General features: G+C 37.9%; 2 protein-coding genes and 1 long non-coding RNA gene across 22 annotated transcripts in view; all 3 read left to right on the top strand.

Moving 5' to 3' along the window:
* The window catches only part of LOC109825941 (ADP-ribosylation factor GTPase-activating protein AGD3-like), a 35,560-nt gene extending 18,556 nt beyond the window's left edge, over nt 1-17,004 (top strand). For 2 of the 3 annotated variants that reach the window (XM_020392856.1, XM_020392857.1), the window contains exons 5-19: nt 218-280; nt 2,939-2,983; nt 3,959-4,024; nt 4,134-4,181; nt 4,304-4,399; nt 4,489-4,530; nt 4,796-5,011; nt 5,722-5,853; nt 5,990-6,217; nt 6,317-6,403; nt 6,487-6,804; nt 14,043-14,185; nt 14,284-14,371; nt 14,477-14,973; nt 16,722-17,004. In XM_020392856.1, coding sequence (XP_020248445.1) covers nt 218-280; nt 2,939-2,983; nt 3,959-4,024; nt 4,134-4,181; nt 4,304-4,399; nt 4,489-4,530; nt 4,796-5,011; nt 5,722-5,853; nt 5,990-6,217; nt 6,317-6,403; nt 6,487-6,804; nt 14,043-14,185; nt 14,284-14,371; nt 14,477-14,973; nt 16,722-16,839 — 2,187 coding nt within the window. In that variant the 3' untranslated portion in view covers nt 16,840-17,004. The remainder of the gene's footprint in view (nt 1-217; nt 281-2,938; nt 2,984-3,958; nt 4,025-4,133; nt 4,182-4,303; nt 4,400-4,488; nt 4,531-4,795; nt 5,012-5,721; nt 5,854-5,989; nt 6,218-6,316; nt 6,404-6,486; nt 6,805-14,042; nt 14,186-14,283; nt 14,372-14,476; nt 14,974-16,721) is intronic. The other variant, XM_020392858.1, reaches the window with a different exon arrangement.
* On the top strand, nt 23,517-24,354 carry LOC109825410 (light-regulated protein-like). The gene is made up of 3 exons (XM_020392266.1): nt 23,517-23,740; nt 23,908-24,066; nt 24,162-24,354. Exons 1-3 carry the CDS (start codon nt 23,571-23,573, stop codon nt 24,247-24,249), a joined length of 417 nt encoding a protein of 138 aa, XP_020247855.1. The 5' UTR covers nt 23,517-23,570; the 3' UTR covers nt 24,250-24,354.
* The window catches only part of LOC109825224, a 31,766-nt gene continuing 31,485 nt past the window's right edge, over nt 25,735-26,015 (top strand). For all 18 annotated transcript variants that reach the window (XR_002242922.1, XR_002242929.1, XR_002242924.1 and 15 more), the window contains exons 1-2: nt 25,735-25,760; nt 25,853-25,964. This is a non-coding gene — a long non-coding RNA (uncharacterized LOC109825224). The remainder of the gene's footprint in view (nt 25,761-25,852; nt 25,965-26,015) is intronic.

Consider the following 26,015-nt stretch of genomic DNA (forward strand, 5'->3'; position numbering starts at 1 on the left):
CTTTCACTCAGGTTGAACATAATATCTCTGCAAGATTATGTTTTCTCTTGTGCATTATAGATTACCGCCTGAACTGCTAACTGGTTGCCAATCTGCTCCTTAAACACCTACTTTATGTAGATTAAAATCTCTATTAGTTCTGCAGCTTCTAACCATGTTTATAATAGAGATTTTTTCTGACCAGCACTCTGCTTATTATTATTATTTTTTCACTCAGGTTGAACACACTCTAAATGATAGATTGCTGGACTTTGTAGACATTGATTTGCATAATGTCAAGGTACACATATTAACTGTTTCTCTTATGTTTCAATAAAGCAGCACTACTAAAAAATGATGTTTCCCTTTTACTCAGTACTCAAATATTAGTTAAATATTTATCCTAACAATGGCTTAAGTTTCAACCGCAAGGAGATACTTTGGTCATTTTATATTGGTTTTGGACGGATCCATTAAGAATTGGTCGAAGTATATCTTTCAATTGACACCTAATAAATAAGGTCAGAAACAGGCGTTGAAGTGTAACCTTCTCTCGCACAGGTGCTGCAACGTGACTAAGGTTTTGAGAGTCCATTCGTCACCAAATTTTTTTTTAAGACGGCTGATCAAATTTAAATATGTTTGGATTAGCCATATGTTAAATTAACATTATACTAACTGAATCTAGGATAATTGTTATTTTATCCCATCAAACAATATTTTATTTGAACAAACTGATGGACAAATGAGATTTGGAGGGAGTTAAGGGATATGGATAAGCTACTACAGATATGAGTGAATTAAAGTGTCGTCGCAGGTGTATGAATTATGACATATCAACACTAGTCCTACCAATGTATGTCAAACATATCAGTAAAAAATGAGAGTAGTAAACGACAACAACAACAACAAAGGGCTTTATCCCAAATATTTGGGGACGGCTTAACAAGATGAGAGCAGTGTCAGCAAAAAATTATGTTAGTGTTGCTTATTTCTTAGCAATATAAATATTTATTTTTGTATGTTTCTCTTTCATATTTTTATTCTGAAAGCAAAACCATATTGTATGGATACATCTCTTGCAACAGAAACTCTTCTTGTTAGCAAGTTTTACTTGGAATCTTATTGACTAATTTTGGCATTGATATTCTGTATGGAAATGATACTTTGATAGAAACACATGTTGTCAAGATATTTTCATGCCTTATAGTCTTATACATAGACTTCATACTATTATTGATGAATACTGTTTGTACTTGTATGGGAATTTTCAATATATGGTCATAAAAATAAGAAGAAAAAAGTTTATGAATAAAGCAAGCTAGTCAGTCGATTTTTCGAAGAACTCTTAAAAAAATCCCAAAACTGCCAGGAGGAGTACATGCTCTCTGACCTGAAGAAATCTGCACATACAGGCTGGTTGTGTGCTGTGGAGTTTCATTTCCTTTCCTGTTTGTGTCCCTTATTGATTGCCTGGTACAACGAGTGAATTTATTGTAGAAAGAATGAAAATAAAGTGAAAAACTAAGCAACCATGTTATACCTGGAAGTAGGCATGTGGCCTCCTTGTGAATGTGGCATGAGGTTTCTAGAGTAAACTTAAAGGTGACTTGAGCTAGATTTCCAACTTCTCTCACATTACAAGAATAAAATTTTCTGAAAGAACCTCACTGTATTCTGTCTGCACCGTTTGCTATGCAGCAGGAAGAAACATAAACATCGAACACATAATTGATTTAGAGTGGCTGAATGTCCTTGAATGTATTTAAATTCCTGAACTGCTATTATTCATTAACATTCTACTGTACTTTTTTTAGAATTATATTTTTGTTCCAAACTTTTCAAGCAATTCTCCACCATCGAAACTAAATGAAAAATAAAGCCTTTCTTGTGAGTTATCAAAATGAACATGCTCCTCCACTTCACGTACATGTCCTCTGTGGATTAGAAATTTAACAGATGGAAACAAAGGTAAAACTTCTGCCTTCTTGTGTCTATTTTGTTGTGCAATGAATATCAAAGAACAAAACATAATCTTGCACGAGACGTTAGATGTTACTTAGTTACTGCCTGTATTAGGTGGCCTACTAAAGAGTACATATTGCTCCTTATCTCCGGTGAAAATTTTTCCATTTCAATTGTTTTCATCCAACTTTGACAAGTGCTCCGCAACTGTGCCAAGAAAATGGGTGCAAGCTGATTATTGGGAAAACATGCAGCTGAAATAGACAAATTACAGAAATGAAGCTTCCTTTTTTTCTTTTTCTTTTTTGTGGGGTTTGGGGGGGGGGGGGGGGGGGGGGGGGGGGGGGGGGGAAAAATGTAAGGAAGAGAGCCTACCTGGTGTTGCAATAACAACTTTCTGGTCGCAATAACCATAGTATCGTCATAGTTCTTCGCCCTTTTCTTATGGTGCTGTTTTAGGGTTTTAAATAAAAGGTGGTTTGTTGGTGGTGAGGGTTTGATTTGATCTCATTAGTTCTACCGATGGATGCTTTTCAGATTGAAAATGTCTTATCCATTTATCTTTGATGTTGGGAGCTCCGATGTGAGTTTAACTTAAATCATGAAGCCATTTTACAAATGGCCCCTCCGAGGTTAGCAAAATGACTTAATTAAGATTTATTATGATTATATCCGATAAGAAGATACGGTTTTGCATCTAATCCCAAAACTAGCCCTTCTGTTCTTTAACATTTCATATTAACAAGGTTGTAACTTGTAAGTTATATGATAGAATGTCATGAATACTTTGTATAAAAAATTTCTGATGTTTGTAGTTCTTTGTTCTACAAAGAAACTTTATGTTATTTTCTTTTCTTCTTCAAATTAGATTTGGTCATTTACCTGGACATGATTTCAGTATTGTCTGCAACGATTCCTATTCTGAAGAACTTGCTGAGTTTTATTGCCTCAGAAATCAACACTGTATGTGTTATAATTAGATTACCTTTTGCAGGATGCACGTAAACGTTTTGATAAGGCTAGCCTTGTGTATGACCAGGTATGTCTCAGAAATGTCCATTTTGCATTTGGACTAGTCTTTGACAATTGACATGTTGTTCTGTACTACAAGTAGCTTGTTATGTTAAAAGAGCGTGTACGCTATGGAAAAGCAAATATAACCACCGTATGATATCTCCAACATCTGCTTGATCTTTCACTGCAATAATGAAAGGGAGGGTTATGGCTGGTCTTTAACCTGAATGGTGGGGAATATACTTGAGGTGGGTATCTCCCTATGGTTACTGGGTATTTAAAAGGAAATATAAACATTTCTCGAATCGTCTTTGATATAACTTATAAAGACATTGCATATGAAAATAAAGAATTTAGCGGTGAGTGTCTATTACACTTGAGAGTAAGGGTTCAACAGGAACGGGTTGGGTGTTCAACCAGACCCAATTATTAGAGGGTCTGATTCCTGTTCATCAGCTGATTGTATATTCTTGTCAATTATTTTTCTCATCTTCTACTTGTACTCCAAACGATGCTGTTCTGGTTGTATTACAGGAAAGAAGGCTTAGAAGATGATGTCCATCAAGAAGATGAGAGAAGTTTTGGGTAGTCAAAAGAATGTTGCAGAGTTCAATTAGTTTTTATTGAATTTGTAATTATGTTGCTCTGATTAGATAGTAGGATACAATTTCTTTTTAGTAGTAGGGTAGCAGGATACACTCTTGTTGGTAGTAGGAAAATCTAATAGCCAGGCTGCGTCACCTAATTTTTTTTTCATCTGACGTGATCCTGACATCTGACATTTAGAAAACCGGTTGTAGTTACTTACTAGCTAGCGCCGGGAAACCATTTAGTGAAAGCTTAAACTTCTAACTAAGTAAATAAGATAGCATGACCACTTGACAACTCCTACATGCTTAATTAGCATCTCAATAGTTGGCGATTCTTTGATTCCAAGTTATGCGCAATCCCCAATTGGGGTTCTGATATTGACCACTTCCACTGTGCATTTTATCAACAGGCTCGGGAGAAGTATTTATCACTGAAAAAAGGAACAAGAGCTGACATAACCACCATCTTGGAGGATGTAATAATCGACTGCCTTTCTTAAGTGAAGTGGATTATTAAAATGAATGTGCTAAGATCCTTTTGTGTATATGTCCTTTAAGGGACCTTATGTTTTCTGTTCCTAACAGGAGCTACACAGGGCTAGATCTTCATTTGAGCAGGCCAGATTCAATCTGGTAAGTTCAATTATTATAATTGTGAGCATCTGTTCTCTGCTGTTTTCTTACTTTCTTTTAGATGAACTAAGTAACTCATGAATACATACACACGTACAACATATGCTGAATCCTTCTTCCAGGTTACTGCTCTTTCACATATTGAGGCAAAAAAAAGATATGCATTTTTGGAGGCTGTTAGTGGGATGATGGATGCACATCTTTGTTTCTTTAAACAGGTATCTGTGTCATGATTTTTACATTGTCTTATTATTTATTTCGTCATGTTTCACCTATGTTAGACTCTTTTTCTGTGATATGCTATCAGGGGTATGAACTATTGCATCAGATGGAGCCATATATTAAACAGGTATTTGTTTTCCACTCTGTGCACTAAATGTCGTCCTCTATGTTCACATGCTAGAAACACACCAATGGTTGCGTAGTTATATTTTATAGACTTTAAAGTAGGCATCTCAGCTTAATATACTTTTCTAATTTCCCCACTTTTTTTTGTTGAGAAAACTCTCTTATTGCTATCCTAGCACGCACTGCTTTAAATTTTTCATCCAAATAGAATTTTGCATTGCCTGAGAAATGGGCAGTGATTTTCATGGGATTATGATGTCTTGAAGGTTTTGGCATATGCACAACAATCAAGACAAAGGTCTAATTATGAACAGGAAGCCCTTACAGAGAGGATGCAGGAGTTTAAGAGGCAAATTGATCGAGAAAGTCTTTCATCCTCATATGGTTTGTTTGATTCTCCTAACGGAGATGGCATACAAACCCTTGGTAGGAGCTCCTACAAAATGATAGAAGCGGTGATGCAGACAGCTGTTAAGGGAAAGGTACTAATTTTTCTAGGCATATTTATGACTGTGTTACCATTCTGTTCAAAAAATGGTGGATGTAAGCAATGGAATCATATAGCAGGGCTCTGAATATTTGGACACAAACCTAGTCATCATTGCTATTATATAGCTCTGCTAGCATTCTGCTACAGAGATCTGAAAAATTTTCCATGTAAAGTTGACGACAGCTAGTTATATTTCTTGTGAAGCCTCTGGGATAGAAAATTGCATATTTTTTTGGTAAGATTCTTGTTAGGAACCTTCTGCGAAAAACATGCCTTTCTTCACTTAGGGACTATTTGTTGCGGTGAAAGATAAAATCTTCTGCATTTGCTAATATATTGCATATTGAAGTATTTCATTCAAAAGTATTCCCATGAATTCACACTCACAATATTGGACCATTCATGTGAAATTTGTGATGGACTTTCTTTAAAAATAAACCAGCCCTCTTTCCAAGAGCATTGCAAAACAACTTTCGTGAGAAAAGTGTTGCAAATGTGTTGCAGAAAAAATGTGCCCCTTCTCCTAACACTTTCTGCAGTTGCAACTTCATTTTAAAAATAAATGAATACTGAAAAAGAAAGTGTTTGCTGCAAAACGAATTCCAAGAAAAGAAAACACCGTTGAAGAACAGACCCTTAATCACAAGATTTAACTTACAGTCGATATTATATCTTATTCATAATTTCTTTATGACAGTGCAGGTTCAAACTATTCGGCAAGGTTATCTTTCAAAGCGGTCATCAAATCTGCGAGGTGACTGGAAGAGAAGGTTTTTTGTCCTTGATAGTCGAGGAATGTTGTATTACTACCGCAAGCAGCTTACCAGGCCATCTGTAAGGTTTCCTTGTTCTTAAAGGGACCCGTTAGATTAGTACCTAATACCTATATTGTGCATAGTACATCTTGGCCTACGTTATTTGACTTCTTTCCCCCTTTTCTTGCTATATTGGTCTGTCATTTGCATGATAGGGAGTTGTTAACCATCATTTGCATCATAAGGCTCAAATATCCTCTGAGAATGGCTCTGGGTTGTTGAGCCGGTGGTTCTCTTCTCACTATCATGGTGGTGTAGATGAGAAGTCCGGAGCACGTCATACTGTGAACTTGCTTACATCAACCATTAAAGTTGACGCAGATCAGTCAGATTTAAGATTCTGCTTTAGAATTATTTCACCAACAAAGAATTACACATTACAGGTACTGTGTTTGGTTACTGTAGTGGTTTTTCAGAATGTCTTCTAGATTGAGATCTTGAGGTTTTCATTCTATCAGCTGCTTCTCGTGTTGTTGATTTAGGCTGAGAGTGCTATGGATCAGATGGATTGGATTGAAAAAATAACGGGTGTTATTGCTTCTCTATTGAGTGCTCAATTCCCAGAACAGGTTAGTTACTAGTTAATAAAATCACATCACCAGCAAGTTATTTTCACGTTTCATGCTGAATAATTTTCCTAATTTAATTTCAGTGCCCCCTAGCTAGTGCCAGTGCTTCCAATGAGAGTTCATTTGGTAGCTCATCAGATCTGGACCATTCTGTTGAAGTATCATCTCTAGAGAAGAACTGTGTTTCAAGCCATTCTGGACGTACTGCCAGAAGTTCACAGCAACATAGATTCAATGTCGAACATGAAAAGCCAATTGATGTGCTCCAAAAAGTATGTGGCAACGATGTTTGTGCCGATTGTGGAGCTGCTGGCCCCGATTGGGCATCTCTGAACCTAGGGTTGCTTGTATGCATTGAATGTTCTGGGGTTCATCGCAATCTTGGAGTGCATATATCAAAGGTACGGTAGCTATAAATTTGGAATTTATCACATTATTAGTAACACCCTCTTCATTAGTGAAGGTTCATTCATACGTTTTGCTTACAGGCATATGAACCTCTCCTTTTTATAATCCCCTTGTCCTCTGACTTTATCCTGTGTTGTAACCCTTGAGTTGTGGGGGAATCCAGTAATAAATGTGCATCCATGTGCTTGCATTGCTCTGTTCTAACACCTGGGGCAAACTAGTTATCAATAGAGTAGTGTGCTGTAAAGAAACATCGTCTCAGAACATTGTCTAGTTTTAGAAATGACTTCTCCATTAGGAATATAATTATCACTTGCATTTAAAACTTCGCAAGGAACATTGTATTGACACTTAATCCAGTTTTAGAAATGATTTCTCCACTAGGGATATTAATTATCATTTACTTTTGGAATTTCACAAAGAATATTGAAGTTAGGGGGAAATAAGTTGAAGCAATACATCGCTGACTCCACTCTAGTTGTGAGACATTCAATCTGCACTCGCATCTAAAAAGATTTGCCACAACTGACCCTCCAAAAGTATGACGAACAATCATAATGGATGGTCCACACCGATTATCACGCTCTCTACTGTCTGAATTGTATTTTGAGGGATATGAAGGAGTTTGAAGCCTTCTCAGCCATGTAATAAGTGGGTGATAAAAGAACGCTATTTCAATGTATAAGATGTATTTCACTTGAGGAATTATCTTATTCCTTGCTCACAATCATTTTCATGTTGCTCGAGTTTTGGTGCAAGATCTTCACATAATTTCATTCATCTTTCAAGATCTCACAAAATCCTAACAAGGGTGCTATAGAAACCTTAAGCTATGGCAGTTATACTTTACATTTTTGTGCAACTCAATTTTTTAAAGATCAGAATTGTTTACTTGTATGCATCTTAGCATAATGATAGTTTTGAACATAGTTGCATGGAACTCGGTTCGTTCTGGTTCACAGGACGGGTATGGGCGTGGTACGGCACTCATTAGGAATTGGGTACGAAGGGGATAGGCTTATGTTGAGAATGTAATGCAATTAAAGAGTTTTAGGGGGCTTTTGTGTAAACATGTGTGTAAGGCTATATAAGCCAACAATTCTATCAATGACAAGAGACTTTGAAGCCCTAATTTCTCAATATGGTATCAGAGCTGTCTAACCTAGCCGTCGCCTCTCCCTTTGTCTGGTGAACCCGACGTTTTCTCAAGCTCGTCGACGACGACAACGCCGCCCGACCAAGTCCCGACGAAGACGACGCCAGCTCGATCAAGTCCCGACGAAGACGACGTCTGACCAGATCCCGACGAAGAAGACCAGATCCCGACGAAGAAGCCGCCGTTGCCGCCGCTCCTGAATCCTCCGCCTGATTCTCGGATTGTTCGGTGCTGGGGCTGGTTTTTTCGGGGCAGATGGAGGCGTTGTTGAGGTCTCAACAGAGAGGAGATGAGGTCTCCTGAGAATCGCCTGGGAGGGAGAGCTTGGAGCAGTGAAGATCGTAACTAGGGTTTGGGGCGGTGGAGCAATTGGATCTGCAGTTTTTTTTTGGTTGAAAGGGGGATCGAAAGGCTTCCAGACGTGGAGATGGAAGGCGCAAGATTCGATCTTGGAGGTCACCGCCTTCGGAGTCATCAACGCATTGGAGAGATGGGATCCTGGTTCGTTTTCTTTTAAAGGAGTTCTCTTTATTAAATGATTAAGTAGTTAGTGTTGCATTCCTGGTGTAAGAGAACGAGCAGAGAGTTTCGTTCATAAATGTGCAGTAATGGGTTGTTGAGGTGAAAAATAACAATTTATGGCATGATTAGAGGAAGAGGATTGAGTATCTGGTAATATCCTGTGGATTGCATTGGTGTGAGGAACCGAATACAAGTTGAATTGATGGCAGAGACTGGCAAAAATCCGATGGAGGATATCATCAAAAAATTGAATTCTGAGGAGATCTCAACACTGATGCAACTGATGAAGTTGTCGGCAGGAGAGGGCTCGACAAAACCACCACCCAAGAAGGTGGAGCTTCCACCTATTGATGTAAAACTTGATGGACCCACGACATATCTGAGTTGGTCGCGCCGCGTGAGATATACCCTTGCCGGGAGGAGCCTGGAGGGATATCTGACGGGAGAGAAAACTGAGCCAGCTGAGGGCTCCGCAGGGATAGATGAGTGGAAGTCCACTCATATGTTGGTATACATCTGACTTCTGAATTCCGTAGTCCAGCCAATTGCTGCCACAGTGGATGGGCTTGGGGGGGGGCAGGATGTCTGGGAGAAGCTGAGGAGGACCTATGATGGGGTGGGGAATAACCTGAGGGTATTCCAGATCGAGAAGGAGATCAGTGCTACAGTCCAGGGAGAGAGGACTATACAGGAGTACGCCACAGAGTTGGAGCGCTTGTGGCTCGATCACGATCATTTCTCGCCCCTTGCGAGCTGCAAGGACCCGGAGTGCAAGGAGCGCGAGGCCTCTTTGCAGAGGAGGACTATGTTATTTCTCCGAGGCTTGGCTCCAGCATATGAGCAGAGGACGGCGCTGCTACTAACCCAAACGAAGATCCCACCACTGGAGGAGGCAGTCTCGGCCATGATACAGGAGGAGAGCCGTATCAAGCTACAGGCTGGGACATGTGGACTTACAGGGGAGAAGTCTGCACTGGTGGTCTCTAACCCAGGTAACACTGGATTCAGAGGGGAGACTAGGCAGTGCTTCAACTGTGGAGATATAAGCCATCTAAAACAGATGTGCCCTAAGCCACCCAAGGAGAAGGACTGGGGTGGACGTGGTCAGGCTGGAGGCCGTGGCCGTGGCCGTGGAGGCAGGCGAGGTGGAAGAGGAGGCCACCGGGCAAATTTGACGGTGGCAGAAAGGGAAGAAGAAGCTGAGATGATCTTCACTGATGAAGATCAGGCGCTCTTGGCAGCACTAAGGAGGAAACAGAGAGCAGTAGGTGATGTGTCTGAGGGGGTATCTACTACTTTCTCTGAAGGAGACTATGCCAATTACGCCCTTCGTGCACACCAAAATGAGGGAAGATCCACCGCCTGGATAATGGATTCGGGAGCATCCAGACATGTGACGGGAAGTGCCAGTGAGTTCTCATCTTACACTCGCTTGGCAGAAGCAGAGAGCATCCAGATCGCTGATGGTACAGCACAGGCTGTGGTTGGTAAGGGCACCGTTAGTTGTACAGGTTCTATAACTTTATCTAATGTTCTGCATGCTCCTTCATTTCCTGTTACTCTGTTATCCATTAGTGCCATTATCCTCCAATTAAATTGTATTGTTTTTTTTGACATTCCCAAGGTGATCTTCCAGGAGAAGGGGACAGGACGAAGACTTGGGACTGGGACATGGCGTAGCGGGTTATGGTACCTGGACCGCAAAGGGATGGACTCAGCGTTGACATCTGTGATTGAGAGGACGGGAACAGGAGGAGCTGAAGTGTGTGCAGAAGATGAGTTGATACTCTATCATCAACGAATGGGACATCCATCATTCGGTATCTTGGGGAAAATGTATCCAACTCTATTTAAAAAAGTAAATAAGCAGAAGCTTCAGTGTGATGCTTGTGAGTTTGGAAAGCTTACTAGAAGCTCTTATGCTAGTTCGGGTAGTAGGAGTTCTTGTAAGTTTGAAGTAATACACTCTGATGTATGGGGACCCTGTCCAGTAAACTCTATAAATGGATGCAAGTTTTTGGTTACATTTATTGATTGCTTCTCTAGAATCACTTGGTTGTATCTTATAAAAAATAAAAGTGATGTAGTTGGTTGCTTCAAAGATTTTCATAAGCACATCCAGACTCAGTATTGTGCAGTGGTAAAAGTGTTGAGGTCGGATAATGGGACAGAGTATACCAATAGATCACTTGAGGAGTATCTGTCAGCTCAGGGGATTATACACCAGACTACATGCCCATACACCCCAGCTCAGAATGGGGTAGCAGAGAGGAAGAACAGACATCTCCCCATACACCCCAGCTCAGAATGGGGTAGCAGAGAGGAAGAACAGACATCTCCTAGAAGTTGCTAGAAGTATGATGATAGCGATGAATGTCCCAAAGATGTTGTGGGGACAAGCAGTCTTGACTGCTGCTCACTTAATCAACAGGATGCCTTCGAGTGTGTTAGAATGGAAGTCACCTCGTGAGACACTGAAGGGAGATAACGTGGGGGTCCTATCATTGAAGGTATTTGGTTGTGTGTGCTTTGTGAAGGACAACAGACCATCAGTTGGGAAGCTAGACCCTAGGGCTGTGAAGTGTATATTTGTGGGATACAATGGTACCCAGAAAGGGTATGTCTGCTGGAGCCCGGTGAAGAAAAGGTTGTTTGTTAGTATGGATGTGCGGTTTCGGGAGCTCGAGCCGTACTACACAGTGGGGGTTACCTCACATTTTGGTGACTTGCCTGATACTGGAGGTATGAGGCGAGAGGGGGAGAATGATGAGAGCTCAAAGGGGTCAATCCCAATTTCGATTCCGTACTCAGAGGAGAAGGAGGATGAGGACGAAAGGGAGGAGGAGATAAGGGGTGTTAGGCCTACAGCTCAGGGGGAGTTGCTTACATACAGTAGGAGGGGTAAGGAGCCAGAGGTGCCTAAAGTCCCTACAGTGCTAGTGCCTAGTCCCTCGTCTAGTTCTGCTCCAACTCCTGAGACACTGACACTATCCTCCACTTCAGGTAATACCATTCATACTTCTACCCCTCTTCCCACGCCAATATCAGTAAGGAGGACTACTCGTAGTAATGGGGGAAATCCTCCTGAGAGATATGGTTGGGATCTATCTCAATTTGTTTCTTATTCTCACATATCCCCTTCACATGGAGCATTCATTGCATCATTAGATTCTGTTATTATACCTAACAACTGGCAGGATGCTAAGAAGGATCCAAAGTGGAAGGCAGCTATGCATGAGGAGCTGGGGGCCCTTGAGAAGAACCACAGGTGGGAGTTAGCAACACTGCCAGCAGGAAAAAAAATAGTGGGATGCAAATGGGTGTTTGCCGTGAAGCAGAACCCAGAAGGGAAGGTTGAACGATACAAGGCTCGACTAGTGGCAAAAGGGTATAGCCAGACATACGGCATTGACTACGATGAGACTTTTGCACCAGTGGCGAAGATGAGCACGGTTCGGACATTGATTTCTCTGGCAACAAATGGTGGATGGGAACTACACCAACTGGATGTGAAGAATGCGTTTCTTCATGGAGATCTAGTGGAAGAGGTGTATATGGAGATACCACCTGGATGTAGCACAGGACAAACAGTGGGTAAGGTCTGCAGGCTGAAGAAGTCTCTGTATGGACTGAAGCAGTCCCCTCGAGCATGGTTTGACAGGTTCAGGAGAGCCATGATTGGTATGGGATACAGACAGATAAATGCCGACCATACTGTATTCTTCAGAAGTAGTGGAGGTCACATCACTATGATGGGATACAGACAGATAAATGCCGACCATACTGTATTCTTCAGAAGTAGTGGAGGTCACATCACTATGTTGGCAGTGTATGTGGATGACATGATCATCACAGGAGATGATGAGAAGGAGATTGCTCAGCTCAAGGTAAGATTGAGCAAAGAATTCGAAGTGAAGGATCTGGGTCAGCTTCGATACTTTCTTGGGATAGAGATAGCTCATGGGCCTAAGGGGATTGTTCTCTCCCAGAGGAAGTATGCACTGGATCTTCTTGCAGAGACGGGGATGTTAGGGTGCAAGCCTGCTGCTACACCGATTGATCAGAGTTTCAGACTGAGTGCTGAGGCAGGGGAACCTATTGATCGTGAGAGATATCAGAGATTAGTGGGTAGACTGATCTACCTGAGTCACACACGTCCAGACATCTCATTTGCGGTAAGCGTGGTGAGCCGCTACATGCATGACCCGAGGAAGAACCATATGGATGCAGTATACCAGATACTAAGGTATCTGAAGGGTGCTCCTGGCAAAGGACTAAGATTCAGGAGGAGTGGCCACGTGAACATTGAGGGCTACTGTGACTCAGATTGGGCTAGCTGCGGAGATGATCGGAGGTCTACCTCGGGGTATTGCATATTTGTAGGAGGCAACTTAGTCTCCTGGAAAAGCAAGAAGCAATCTGTGGTGGCGAGATCAACAGCTGAAGCAGAATACAGAGCCATGGCCTTAGGAGTTGCGGAGTTGATGTGGCTGAAGAACATGCTGGTGGAGCTGAACCTTGACCAATGGGCCAAGATGAGTTTGTGGTGCGACAACAAGTCAGCTATCAGCATCGCCAACAACCCAGTTCAACATGACAGGACTAAGCACATTGAGATTGATAGATTCTTCATCAAGGAGAAGCTGAACAGTGGGTTACTGGAGTTAGGCTATGTTCCAACTAAGGAGCAGGCTGCAGACTGCTTGACTAAAGGGCTTAGCTCAGTAGACCTAACTAGAGGATGTGACAAGATGGGCTTAATAGATATATTTCGCCCATTTTGAGGAGGAGTGTTGAGAATGTAATGCAATTAAAGAGTTTTAGGGGGCTTTTGTGTAAACGTGTGTGTAAGGCTATATAAGCCAACAATTCTATCAATGACAAGAGACTTTGAAGCCCTAATTTCTCAATAGCTTATACCATGCACCAGGGAACGTTTACATTCTAGGTTCTGTTGTTAAGTGTAGGAATCAGAGGTTTTGCAAGACTCAAATATAAGAATTGCTAGTTGATATCAGTAACGGTAGAACCCTGAGAATCATGTTGCAAATAAGGTATACATACTTTATTATCTTAATTCCTCACATATTTTGTTGTTTATTCTTCTGAAAAAGAGTTATTTTTTTCAAAAATTTAACTGGTTTGCAATCTTAATCAGTCCTTATAGTTGGTGAATCGAGTCTTGTTCCACCGTGAATCCGAGACAATTGAATCCAGGTCTTGGTGCACTATAGCATCCCACATTCCCGACTTCTATGGTTTTGAATTTATAGTTTGTTATCTTATCCTTATTTGGTGTTATAATATGTTTAATTTTGATCAAAATATTTTTACAGCATTGTACCCAATATTTAAGCACCCAAAATGTTCCATTTTAGGTTGGGTGCAAAGTAAGCATGTACCTCAGCATCAAATCTTTCACTAGGTGCATAATTTTATAGCTTTATTGAAAAGTTTGAAGTAGAATGTTGCTCAACCGGAAGACATTATTAAAGAATTTCCCATCCATTCATTGTATTGCAAATTCATAATACTTCTATATGTTACTTTCAGGTGCGATCTTTGACACTTGATGTCAAAGTGTGGGAACCTTCTGTTATTAATCTATTTCAGTCACTGGGTAATACTTTTGCCAACTCCATATGGGAGGAATTGTTACCCTCAACAAGTAACGAAAAATTAACAGATAGTTCCAAGTAAGGCTACACAGTGATATGATGACAAAGTTATACTTTTGGGCTGTAGGTGCTTCTATGGTATTAAATGTTCTTTTATATTTTTCAAATATGTGCAGTTTACATCAAAAACAGCAACAAATATCTACCACGAAGCCCAAGCATACTGACCCTATTTCAATAAAGGAAAATTTCATTAAAGCGAAGGTATGCAAGAGAATCATATATGTTCAATCAAACTTAATCTCTGTATGCTTGTAGTATAATGTATGATTGTGCATAAATATCTGATAATTGTTTCTATTCCTTCAGTATGCAGAGAAGGTTTTTCTTCAGAAATCGAAAGCAGATCCCAACTGTTTATTGGCGATGTGGGATAATGTTCGTACCAACAACAAGAGAGCTGTATACCAGCATATTATCACTTTAAATGCTGATGTAAATGCTATCTATGGACAAACATCGTCTAATTCTTCCTTAACTCTTGCAAAAGCCATGCTTCTTCAAGAGCAACCAACTTCAACATTAGGTCGAAGTACTAGTTGTACTGTTGGGGACTCCAAACACAAGGCTTCTTCCATCAGCTCTTGTAACCCGGCGAGAAATGCTGATGAGAGAAATAACATGGATGAATCTTTTGAGGGCTGTTCATTACTACATCTTGCTTGCCAAACTGCAGATATTGCCATGGTAGAACTACTTTTACAGTATGGTGCCAATGTAAATGCTGCTGATTTGAACGGCAGGACGCCACTTCATCATTGCATTATCAAGGGCAGGAATATTTTTGCGAAGTTGCTAATTTCCAGGTAATTTCTATACCTTTCATTGATTCTATTAGTAAAATGAGTTGACAGCTCATACCCATTTTTCCTAATTAAAGATAGTGTTAGATTATAAGACTATAACAGTCAACCCTCACCAACAACTTGAGTTTTGGTGAAATGGCACGGACCTTTGACATGAAACCTAAGCAATCCGGGTTCAAATCTTGTTGGCCGTCAATTTTTTAAGCAGATTTAAAGAAAATAGATACTACTACATGAATCAAGCTTTTCAGCCCATGAAAGGGCGCTTAACTTGCGCAGGCATGTGTGAGTATTAAGACTATAGTCCTCGATCCTCACCACAACTCACTAAGTGTTGGTGCAGAGGCAATGACCTTTGACATATAGAATTGAATATGGATTGGTTTAGACCCTAAATACCATGATGGATAAGTCATTGGACCTTTAGCTTCTACCTATGTTGCATGGGTATGGGTACCTATACGGACACGCCAAATTTGTAAAATGTATGATGCAGGGACCTGGCTATATAAATATTTATATATACATATAATATATATTGGCATTAATAATTTATATGAGAGCAAGGATGAGAATTAAAATTCCTATAACATTTTTCTCTTTCTTTTATTATGTGGATCATAAATTGGAAAATCACTAGTTTCTGAACCAAACATCCAAATGATCCTTCAAAATCATAATTCGGACCTATGTCCAATGTGTTTCAAGAAGTGGATGTGTAGGATATATGTCCAGTAAATGTATGCCAAGTGTTTTAAATTAAAACATGTATTATATAATTGAGTACATGCCCGAATAAATATATGCATATATGCAAGGAATGTCCAAGGAGTTTGGGTATAGGTATGGATAGGGGTACATGTCGGTTATGGGTACGGCTTGAGATTAGAAGTACCTAGGTAACATAGGCCTCTAGATTCCTTCCAACCTCCTTTTGATACTGCAATCTTACGCAACCCTGTTTATGCTTCCTGAAATTGTTTTGACATGAATATCAGTAACAGGAACAAGTTAGATGTATGAGCATCATAATTCACTTATCATCAAACAGTAATTATGTAGGGCCAACAATACACACAAACTGTCGCATTTCTGAACGAGCATCGTGAAATCGCAGGATCTAATATATGATTTAATATAGGGAAAGTGGCTTTAACATTCTATGTGAAATGTCCCTCTACCAAAGTGCATTTTGAAGTTGCGTAAACAAAACATCATGCATTTTAAGGCCACTTAGCCATGCATCAGGCATTTGCTAATTGTATTTTATCCATCAGTATAACTAATTATATCTCATGAATCACATGTCCTCTTGAGTGTTTTTTTAATCACTTAAGCATCCAAAACAGTATCAGTATTTATGATTTGATGTTTGTAGAACATCCAAAACGTATTCTCAAAATAAATGGGTTGGCATCTACTTTAAGAGGACATCATGATTTTACGATTACGGAACTTTTCGATAGCTAAATTAGTTATACCTTTGGGGGTACTAAATGTCGTTCTCTACTATTTTCCTACCCAGCAAGATCGTCGAACCCAAATGTAAAAAAGAATATATTATTTCTCCTTCTAAGTACTAATAACTAAACTTCTGGATTGATTGACGAGGAAAAGGTTTAAAACTTGGCATTTTTCCTGCAACATAATAGAGATATTGTCCATGAAATTTTAGATATTTCTTGTGGAAAGTAATTCTGAAGTATGTACAGCATATAGATTTAATTTGTCTAATTCTTTTAACACAGGGGAGCGGACCCGCACGTCGTTGACAAGGATGGTAAGACCCCATTACAGTATGCATTGGAGAGTGGAACCATTGACAATGAAGAGATTCTTGTTCTTTTAGAGGATACAAAGATATAGTATTATGAAATGGCCAGAATATATAGTAGAGAAGGAAAAAAGGGTTGTTTCTTTCCTCAATTGTAGGCATTACTTTTGGGGTTCTGTTGTAGCATAAGATGTCTGTTTATTTATCTCCGGTTTGGTTTTGATTTAATGTATGTGAGCCCTGTACATTGCCTTTTCTATTAATCTAACAGAAGTGCTAGAAGCTTTTCTCTTCTTTTCTCGCTTTTTGTCTTAGCTTTGATGAGAAAACTTGTTTCGGGAGGGTATATATTTCCTTGGTAAAAAGCACTTTTGAGTATGAAGGGTAGTATATTTATCGTCTTCAGTCATTTCAGAATTCTAACTATTACCATACTCCCTTTAAAAGAGGGAGTTATGGAAAAAAAAAATTATGGACTATATTGCCCTTATTCCTTTTTTGATACTATATTCTAATCATAAATTAACTAAATTAATTATCATTATTAATTAATCATATTACATCCCACTTTAATTTTGTCTTGACCTTAAAACTTCCAATGTTATTATAAAACTCTTACATTAATTATTAAATAATGCATAATTCTATATTAATAGACGATTGCAAGTTAATAAATTATTTTGGAAGGAGTAGAAAATATAGAATTGTCCTAAAATTATACCATGCCACTCACATAGGAAAATTATAAAGAGTATTCTTGCATATATAAGTACAAACATGTAATTTTAGAAAATATTAGGATATTTAAGTGCATTAAGATATAAATGGAGGTATATGAGTGTTAGCTGTAAGGTATTTAAGTTTAATTAAGTCTAAAGATTTAAAGTCTTTGTTAACCACAAGCAATAGTATGTGATCTCTTTGATAAATAATATTCATCATATAATACGAGGTCAGAGTCTTAGCTTATATTTATATAATACAAAAGATGTGGAAAAATTTAAGCATCATATTTGGAATTAGTCTCAAGATTTTGAATTATAAATAAAATTATATACTTCATTCAGAATCATATCGCTTTAAAAGAGGAAGTTGTAGAAAAACTTTCTATGGACTATATTACCCTTATTTTTTTAGATATTATATTCTAATTCTAACTAAACTAAATTAATTATTATTGTTAATTAAACATATTATATGCCACTTCAAGTTTGTCTAACTTGATCCCTAAAACTTCTAATGTTATTGTAAAACTCTTATATTAAGTATTAGTAATGTCTAATAATATATTAATAGACAAGTGCATGTTAATAAATTATTAATGGAAAGTGTAGAAAATATAGAATTATCCTAAAATTATACCATTATATTCATATAGGAAAATTACAAATAGTATACTTGTGTATAGAAGGTACATACATGCAATTTTAAAAAATATTAGGATATTTAAGTGCAGCAATATACAAGTGGAGGTATGTAATTGAAAGTTTTATAAACCGTAAGGTAGTTAATATAATTAAGCCAATAAAGATTTAAAGCCTTTGTTAACCACAAGCAATAGTATATGATTCATTTGATAAATAATATTCATCATATAATATGAGACCAGGGGGTTAACTTATATTTATAGACTAGAGGAGATGTGGGAAAATTAAAGCATCACATTTTGAATAATCTTAAGATTTTGAATTATTTCTAAATTTATATACTTTGCTTAGAAAACTTTAGAGGCTTTCGAAGGACTACTACAAAGTGTTGGGCATCATACAAATGTTGGACAAAATCCATGATATTGGATTGCAATACGGGGTTATGTAAAAAATATATGGGTGTCATATGAGATAATGTTGATACATGATATAACATTGTAATCTATAATCTCAGATATTGATGAATTTTCAACATAAGAATTTGCATCAAATGCTTAAAATTTGGGAGAGCTGAGAGTGGAGAGATTTGGGATATGGATTGTGGCTTTTATGACTTGTGCTTTAGTTTTGGTTTCCAAACATGACCTAGTACCAAGCCCACAATCAAATTAAAAACGACTCGATTTTGTTATACCAACCAATATTTTCGATAATGATCGATATATGAGAAAAAAATCCCTAAATAAAAGAAAACAATATAAAACCATAAATATTATCAAGATAAAGTAGTTAACCTTTTATATCAGTCGATATAGCGATATATCGGTCGATATTTCATATATTGCCTATAAGAGCAATATTTAAAGGTTATTTAGATATCATTTCCTTGATTTTAAATCTCCAATAATTCTACATTATTCCCTTAAAATTTTGAAATTGCTTATAATTTAGGGACTAATATTGAGTTATAAAATATTAAAATATTTGAGGGACAAATATGTAAATAAGCTAAATCTAAAAGAATAGTTAATTTTTTTAAAACTCTCTCAAATTTGGGGATTGTCTCAAAAAAACAACTTAACTAATTTAATTTGATAGAGCCCCCTAACTATAGAGGTGTTGTAGATAACCCCTCTCAATTTTGGTGCGATTTTAGAAAACACTTTTCGACTTAGCGTGTCTCATAAAACTCTCCTAGCCTTTTACACATCTCTTAACAAACCCCTTAATGTAAAAGACTTTAATATGTGATTTTGTCAAAATGTCTTGTTGAAGAAAGCCATTTTAGTTAAAAAGAAACTCTCAACCGATAATAAAAAGATTACGACCAATTTATAGTTCTTTTTACCTCTAAATCTTTACTTTTTCTTTCATCTAGCAAGAACCAAGCTAATCCTTTTATAGTTGAGGAATATTTTGGTTCAAATACTTATCACATAATGAATTCGACTCAATGATATTAGTTTTGAGGGGTTAATTGAGAAAAGTTCATAAGGTTAAATCAAAATTTTGAAGTTGGGATAGATTAACTACAACACCCCAAATTTGACGAACAAAGATTTACTCATTTCAAGTAGTTGAAGGGGGGAGGGATTTTTAACATTTCTTCCATAGTTGAGCTGAAGTTTTCTAAAATTAACCCTTAAACAAAGTACAATTTAAGACACATGTGACATCAATCTTATAAGAGTGGATTTTATAGCAAATCTATCGGTATCTCTGAAAATCTTTTGCTACAAAATTCGCAGGGAGAAATTTGATCTTTATTTGAGATAGCTATGTGATCGTTATGGTTCTCCTTATCTTTTATGATTCATAATAAATTATTTAACAAAATAAATTAAGTTGTTCATTCTATATGTCTCACGTTTATGAAGCATATAGTTTGGATATGAGTGTTATCAGATTCGTTTAACTCTTTAACCTAAAATTTCGGATATTATTCAATATTGGATAGACCTAAATTATTTTGTTAAAATAAAATCCATATGTGTACAAAATATGTTTAAATCATTCTCAGATTATATTTTATGGTTTTCTAAAATTAGAGAGTAATCATTTTGACAAATTAATTAATTAGTTGAGGAGATGTAGGAAGATTATAATATCAGATTTTAGAATTGATCACATAATTTATATTTTCTTCCTTGATTGAATTTGCACATTCTAACTTTAAAAATTCTTGAAAAAGTTTTTGAATATCTATAATACTCGGTCGTCAGATATTAGAAAGTGGAAGTAGACAATAGGTGCGAGTGATTTCTTTATAATTAAACAAATCCTCTATGACCAAATAAAACCTACCATTTTACGTTGATGTATTCAAGATTTATTTTTTTCATTAATAATAATAGTTTTTTATATATTGGTGCTTACATCATTAATATTTTAAATTAGAATTTCAAATCATTAAATTGATCATTAATATTTTAAGAATTTAAACCTCACTAATTAAGTGGAAGGTAAAGTGTTGAAACCAACAAGATTTTATATATTGAAAAATATGAAACTTTTTCATATATTATGATAATCATAAACTTTGTTACAACTATGTTATAGTAAATACATAAACTAAAAATCAACCAGTATAATATTTGACCACGTGCATTCCAACTAGTACCCTAAAAATCACAAGTTTGATAAGCCCTTAAGAATTGGCCACGTGTCAGTCAGTTGGGTCGGATAGTGTGACCACAAAACCCGACCCGATTAAAGACATGACCCGATCAAACAAGCCGATCCCTCCAACAGTCCAAGTCAAAAGGCATCTTCCGGACGAAATATACTAGAAAGAGCCCAAGTCTAAGTCGAAAGGCATCTTCAGATTGGACTTTGCCAAAGAGCATCTGTCTCGAGTCAAGGAAGGAAATATCTGATTGCCACGTCAACACTGCCTGCATTAAATGCACAACCAAGCGTCATGATGACTCCTCGGATGACGCCTATAACTTCATTGCCCTGTCACTATCACATTAAATGCAGTGTTGGCGGCCCTTCATACTTGCCCAACCGACTGTTAACATGTATAAAGCGGAAGTAAAACATCAACTTTGCTAGTCAGATCAAATTATTGATTTGACCCTACACTCTCCTATAAATAAATGTTGCGCCCACCATTATAAGCTCTAGACTATCTAAACCCTAAGCTTGATCCTACATTTGCTCTTCATACTGAGTTTATCAATCATCGACTTGAGCGTCGGAGGGCACGTGAGTGCAAGGGTTTGCTTTGTCTAGTTTATCAGCCACCAAACGAGATTAAAGACCCCTAATCTTCTCATAATACCACCCTACCCATAATTTTACTTTCAGACATAAACACTAACAGATAAGAGTCATCGGTAACTACCTTGAAGGATCTCTTGGAGTGAAAATAGAATTGCATTCAAACTTTCAAAAGTCACAATTTCAGTTGTTAGCTTTCTTTGCTGGTAATGTATCAATTGTGTTTCTTTGCTTGTAGCAGGCTATTAAGAAACATTGTATTGCAAAGTATTAAGGTGTAGAGAAGAAAAATAACGTGTACATATACAGATTGGAACCTTCATAGCATTCTTCATGTACGCATTCATTCAGAGATGGATGAAGAAAGAAAAATTATGAACAATTCCCAGTGTGATCTCTCTCTGTCAAACAGGTAGCATAAATATTGTGGATAAATAGACAGTAGATATTTCATTTGCCATATGAAAGTGATATAGACAATAAGACAACTTCATTCTGATCACAGAAAAACAACGGTCATAATTATGGAAGAGAACAGGAAGCTGCTACAAACCAAACAATTATCAGGTAAGACAATAAACAATAAGCATAAAAAAATTCAAAATCTCATAAAAGAACCATATCTTATCCTTGAATAACCTTGATCCTCATTTTCGCTTCATTTTGTTAAGAATAAAGTTTTTGGGAGAGAAGAGACTATTTTATTCATTGCACTGAAGTGTTTAAACATAAAAGCAAAAGAAGAGGTTTTAGTATTCTAAGCGATATGAGACTAAAAGAAAGAGACACAATATGCCTAATAACTATATTTAACACCCGATCAAACTCATGGTCGCTAGAGAACCAAGAGTTTGGACAGGACGAGCCAAATTTGTATAGATAGCTATTGGCATAGCTTGCCGGGATGTGGTTGAATTGGAACACATCGATGGCTAGAATTGCAGGCAATGAGATCATGTTATTGCAGTGGTGATCGACAGTCACACACGGTGGGGTCGAGAGGGCGGACTTGTAGTCACGGTATGAGGCCCGGTGACTGGATCTTGCAGGCCGTAAGGTATGATATTGCAGCAGTGAACAACGGTCATGCATGGTGGTTTGCGAGAGGGTGGACCTGCGGTCGCAAGAGGAGGCACAGTGACTGGATCTCGCAAGCATCAGTGAGAGGAAAGCGTTTGGCTGGAGAGAGCTTAGCTAGAGGCTGGCCAAGGAGCGAGAAATCTCGCTAAGGCAATTTGTCGAGTACCTTGTGTGTATGTGATGAATAGTTTGTGCAATTACACCAATCGGAGCAGCGGTGGTGTTGGCAGGCAGAGGTTTGTCGTGGAGGAACTGCTAGGATTACGCAAGGCTAGAGTTTGCAATGGTAGAGTTTGGACAATGGTTGAAGCTGCAAGGATGATGACGAGCAGCGGGTCCGACCTGGTCGAAGCTGATCAACGACGACGAGGGTTATCCTTGGGTGTAGTGGCAGCCAAGAAGAGGTTGTTGTTGAAGTTGGTGGCGAAGTAGTGAGGTTCAGGATGAACAGTAACTCGGATAGGATATTAGACCGTGGGTGAACAGTACCCTCTTGGATGAACAGTGCGTTTGGCAAAGGTTAGGGATAGAGTTTTGTAGTGCGCAAAGGACAGTGAGAAGTTGTGAGCGATGGTGCAATGCATCAAGTTTCAAGGCCGCCGAGCGGAAGCGCAAAGGTTAGAGCAGAAGGCAATGAGAGGTTGTGAGAGATGGGGCAGTGCGTCAAGTTTGAATCCGGTTTCAAGGCCACTGAGCTGAAGGGTGGAGTTTTCAACAAAACCCCTCGGTGGTCGATGTAGAGGAAGAAGAAAGATGTCTCTCTCAGATAAAGAGGATAAATCTGATACCATGTTAAGAATAGAGCTTTAGGGAAAAGATGAGACTATTTTATTCATTGCGCTGAAGTGTTTAAACTCAAAAGGATGGCTATCCTAAGCGATGTGGGACTAAAAAAAAGAGACACGATATGCCTACTAACTATACTTAACACATTTTGGGGTCGGATTCACTTGTTACATGGATCCAATCCATCAAAAATCTGACCCGTTAACAGACCTAAAATATCACCTTATCCATTCACAGATATTTTGCCATCCTCTAGATAGGGAAAGGCTCCTTATCCAACCAACTCATGAAACTTCTATAAAAAGCAAACGCTCAATCTTGCAGCCTCAAAGAGAAAAATAATCAAGGAGCTAACCTTCAAAATGCAAGCAACAACTGTGTTCTTAAGTGAATCATTACCCTTTAAAGCTGGCTTCAAGAGCTTGGTAGTGCCAAAAATATTAGCAAAGCCTCAAAGAACAGTAAGCTTTTCTATGGTTGTAGCTGCTTCAGCCAAGGAAACCTCCACTGTGGACTACAGTTCGACAACATCGTACGTATTTAATTGCGGATAGACCCCCGTAGTATGGTTGTTTTGAACTTACTATCCCTCTAGTTTTATTTCTATAGTCGACTCGGCGGCGCAATTCACTTAAAAACTTAAAAAAAAAAAACATTTTTTCTCTTCATCTAATAGCCATGGTTCGCATTTTTTCCCAGTGTTTTTCCGGCAGAAGCCTGTGATACAATAGGAGGAGAAGCCTGCAGCGTTGACATGTTTCCAGAGGCAAAACCTGAAACACCAATTACCAACACCAAAGCAAATGTGAGCTCAGAGGAGGTTGAAAGAGATTACATGGAGTACAGTGAGCCGAAAACGTAAGATACTATAATATTCATAATTGACACACAAAAAAATACCAAAAAGAAAGAAAAAGTGACTCAATTAAATTCTTTGAATATAATTGATGTAGGGTGTTCCCTGGTGAGGCCTGTGATGATCTTGGTGGAGAATTCTGTGAGCCAGAGTATCAGAAGGGTGTTTTTGTAGAGAATGCATGATATAGATAAAGGGATGTCTCATTGTGTAATGTTAGCACTAAATGAATGTATAAATATTCTGATGTATAATGAGTCACAAAGCAATATCTGTGTTGTCCACAGCAAGTATTTATGTTCTAATTAGCCTTTTCTTTTACTAATTAAATATATAATGGCTTTTCATATGATATCATAAAAATTATTATAAACTTTATGAAACTGGTAGTCGCAACCATTAGGGATTCTAGCAGAATTACCTCTATAGGAGTAGGGTGATCTACATCATAAATAGAAGAGTAGTAATTGTCTAACTAATCCTCTAACCAAATGTGAATAATATCGATCACCCCTTTTTATGTGGTGTTCTGATAGAATCCTCACGCTCGGGTAACTGTATTTTAGGTATTTTTACAAACTATCATATGCTTTGTGACAACATGTGATAGTTTTATGCTGATTTGAGATTTCACTATAGTTTCATCAAGTTTCTTTGCAACGATTTTAAAGAAAATTCTAATAATTAATGATAATTTGTGAGATTTACGCTAATTTCAAATAGGTTGCTCTCGATAGTCTTCAAAATCTTTCATATCAGCATATATTGAAATAAGACATTTAAATCTTTTAAGTGTTTTGAAATAAGCCTCCAAATCTTATAACTAGTTGCTCAGTAGAAGCATTAATTTCAAAAAAAAAAACAAGAGTTTGAAAACTAATTTCAAAATATAAGCATGGGCTTTCATATAATCTCACAAAAATTATTATAAACTTTACAAAACTGTTGCCCATAACCAGTAGGGATTCTATCAGAACTATCCCGATAGGAGTAGGATGATCTACACAATAAATAGAAGACTTGTAATTGCCAAACTAACCCTCTAACCAAATGTGAATGATATGGATTGCCCTTTCTATATGGTGTTCTGATAGAATCCTCGCTCACGGGTAACTATCATATATTTCAGATATTTTCACAAACTACTGTATGCTTTGTGATAAGTTGTGATAGTTTTATGCTGATTTGAGATTTCACCGTAGTTTTATCAAGTTTGTTCATAACGATTTTATAGAAAATTTTAATAGTTAATAATAATTTAGTGAGATTTGTGCTAATTTCAAATAGGGTTTTCTCAATATTAGTCTCACAAATGTTTAGTATCTGCATATGTTAAAATAAGGCATTCAAATCTTCTAATTGTTTAGAAATAAGTCTCCAAAATGCTCACTAGAAGCACTAATTTTTAAATAAATAAAAAAAGCAAGAGTTTTTTTTATGAAAAAAAAACTTGGAGACCTGGGTGATCTGATTCAAAATATGAAGATGTGGGGGACTAATATGGAAAAAAGCCATTCAAAATCTCCACGCGTCTCGAAGGCACAGTCTCCAAAGCAAACCCGTGAGAGGAAACGAGACACAACGCCACCACAAATATCTCGAGATTAGGGTTTCTCCGCCCCCCATCGATCTTGCTTTCACGAGCCTCAGATCGCCCTCCGATGATCTGACCGCAAGCGCGTCTCCGCCGTAGAAGGTTAGGATCCTCCGCCGCCTCTTGAAGAGGGAGGTGATCGGACTCTTTGTCCTTGGAAATTAGCTCACCGGTTGCTTTGTGTCTCGTTTCAGATGTCGAGGACGATAGCGAGAGACCTCGCCCCCCAAGGTCACATTGAGCGGCTAACTTGCCCCAAACTTGTTCATTTGATGTAAAATTTGATGAACTTTAGCGCCTTGTTAGGTAATTTTGACTACATTCAAAGGGATCCCTTGTTTTCTTTGCTAATTTCTT

This window comes from Asparagus officinalis, chromosome 10 (genome assembly GCF_001876935.1).
Source record: "Asparagus officinalis chromosome 10, Aspof.V1, whole genome shotgun sequence".
Classification (NCBI taxonomy): Eukaryota; Viridiplantae; Streptophyta; class Magnoliopsida; order Asparagales; family Asparagaceae; genus Asparagus; species Asparagus officinalis.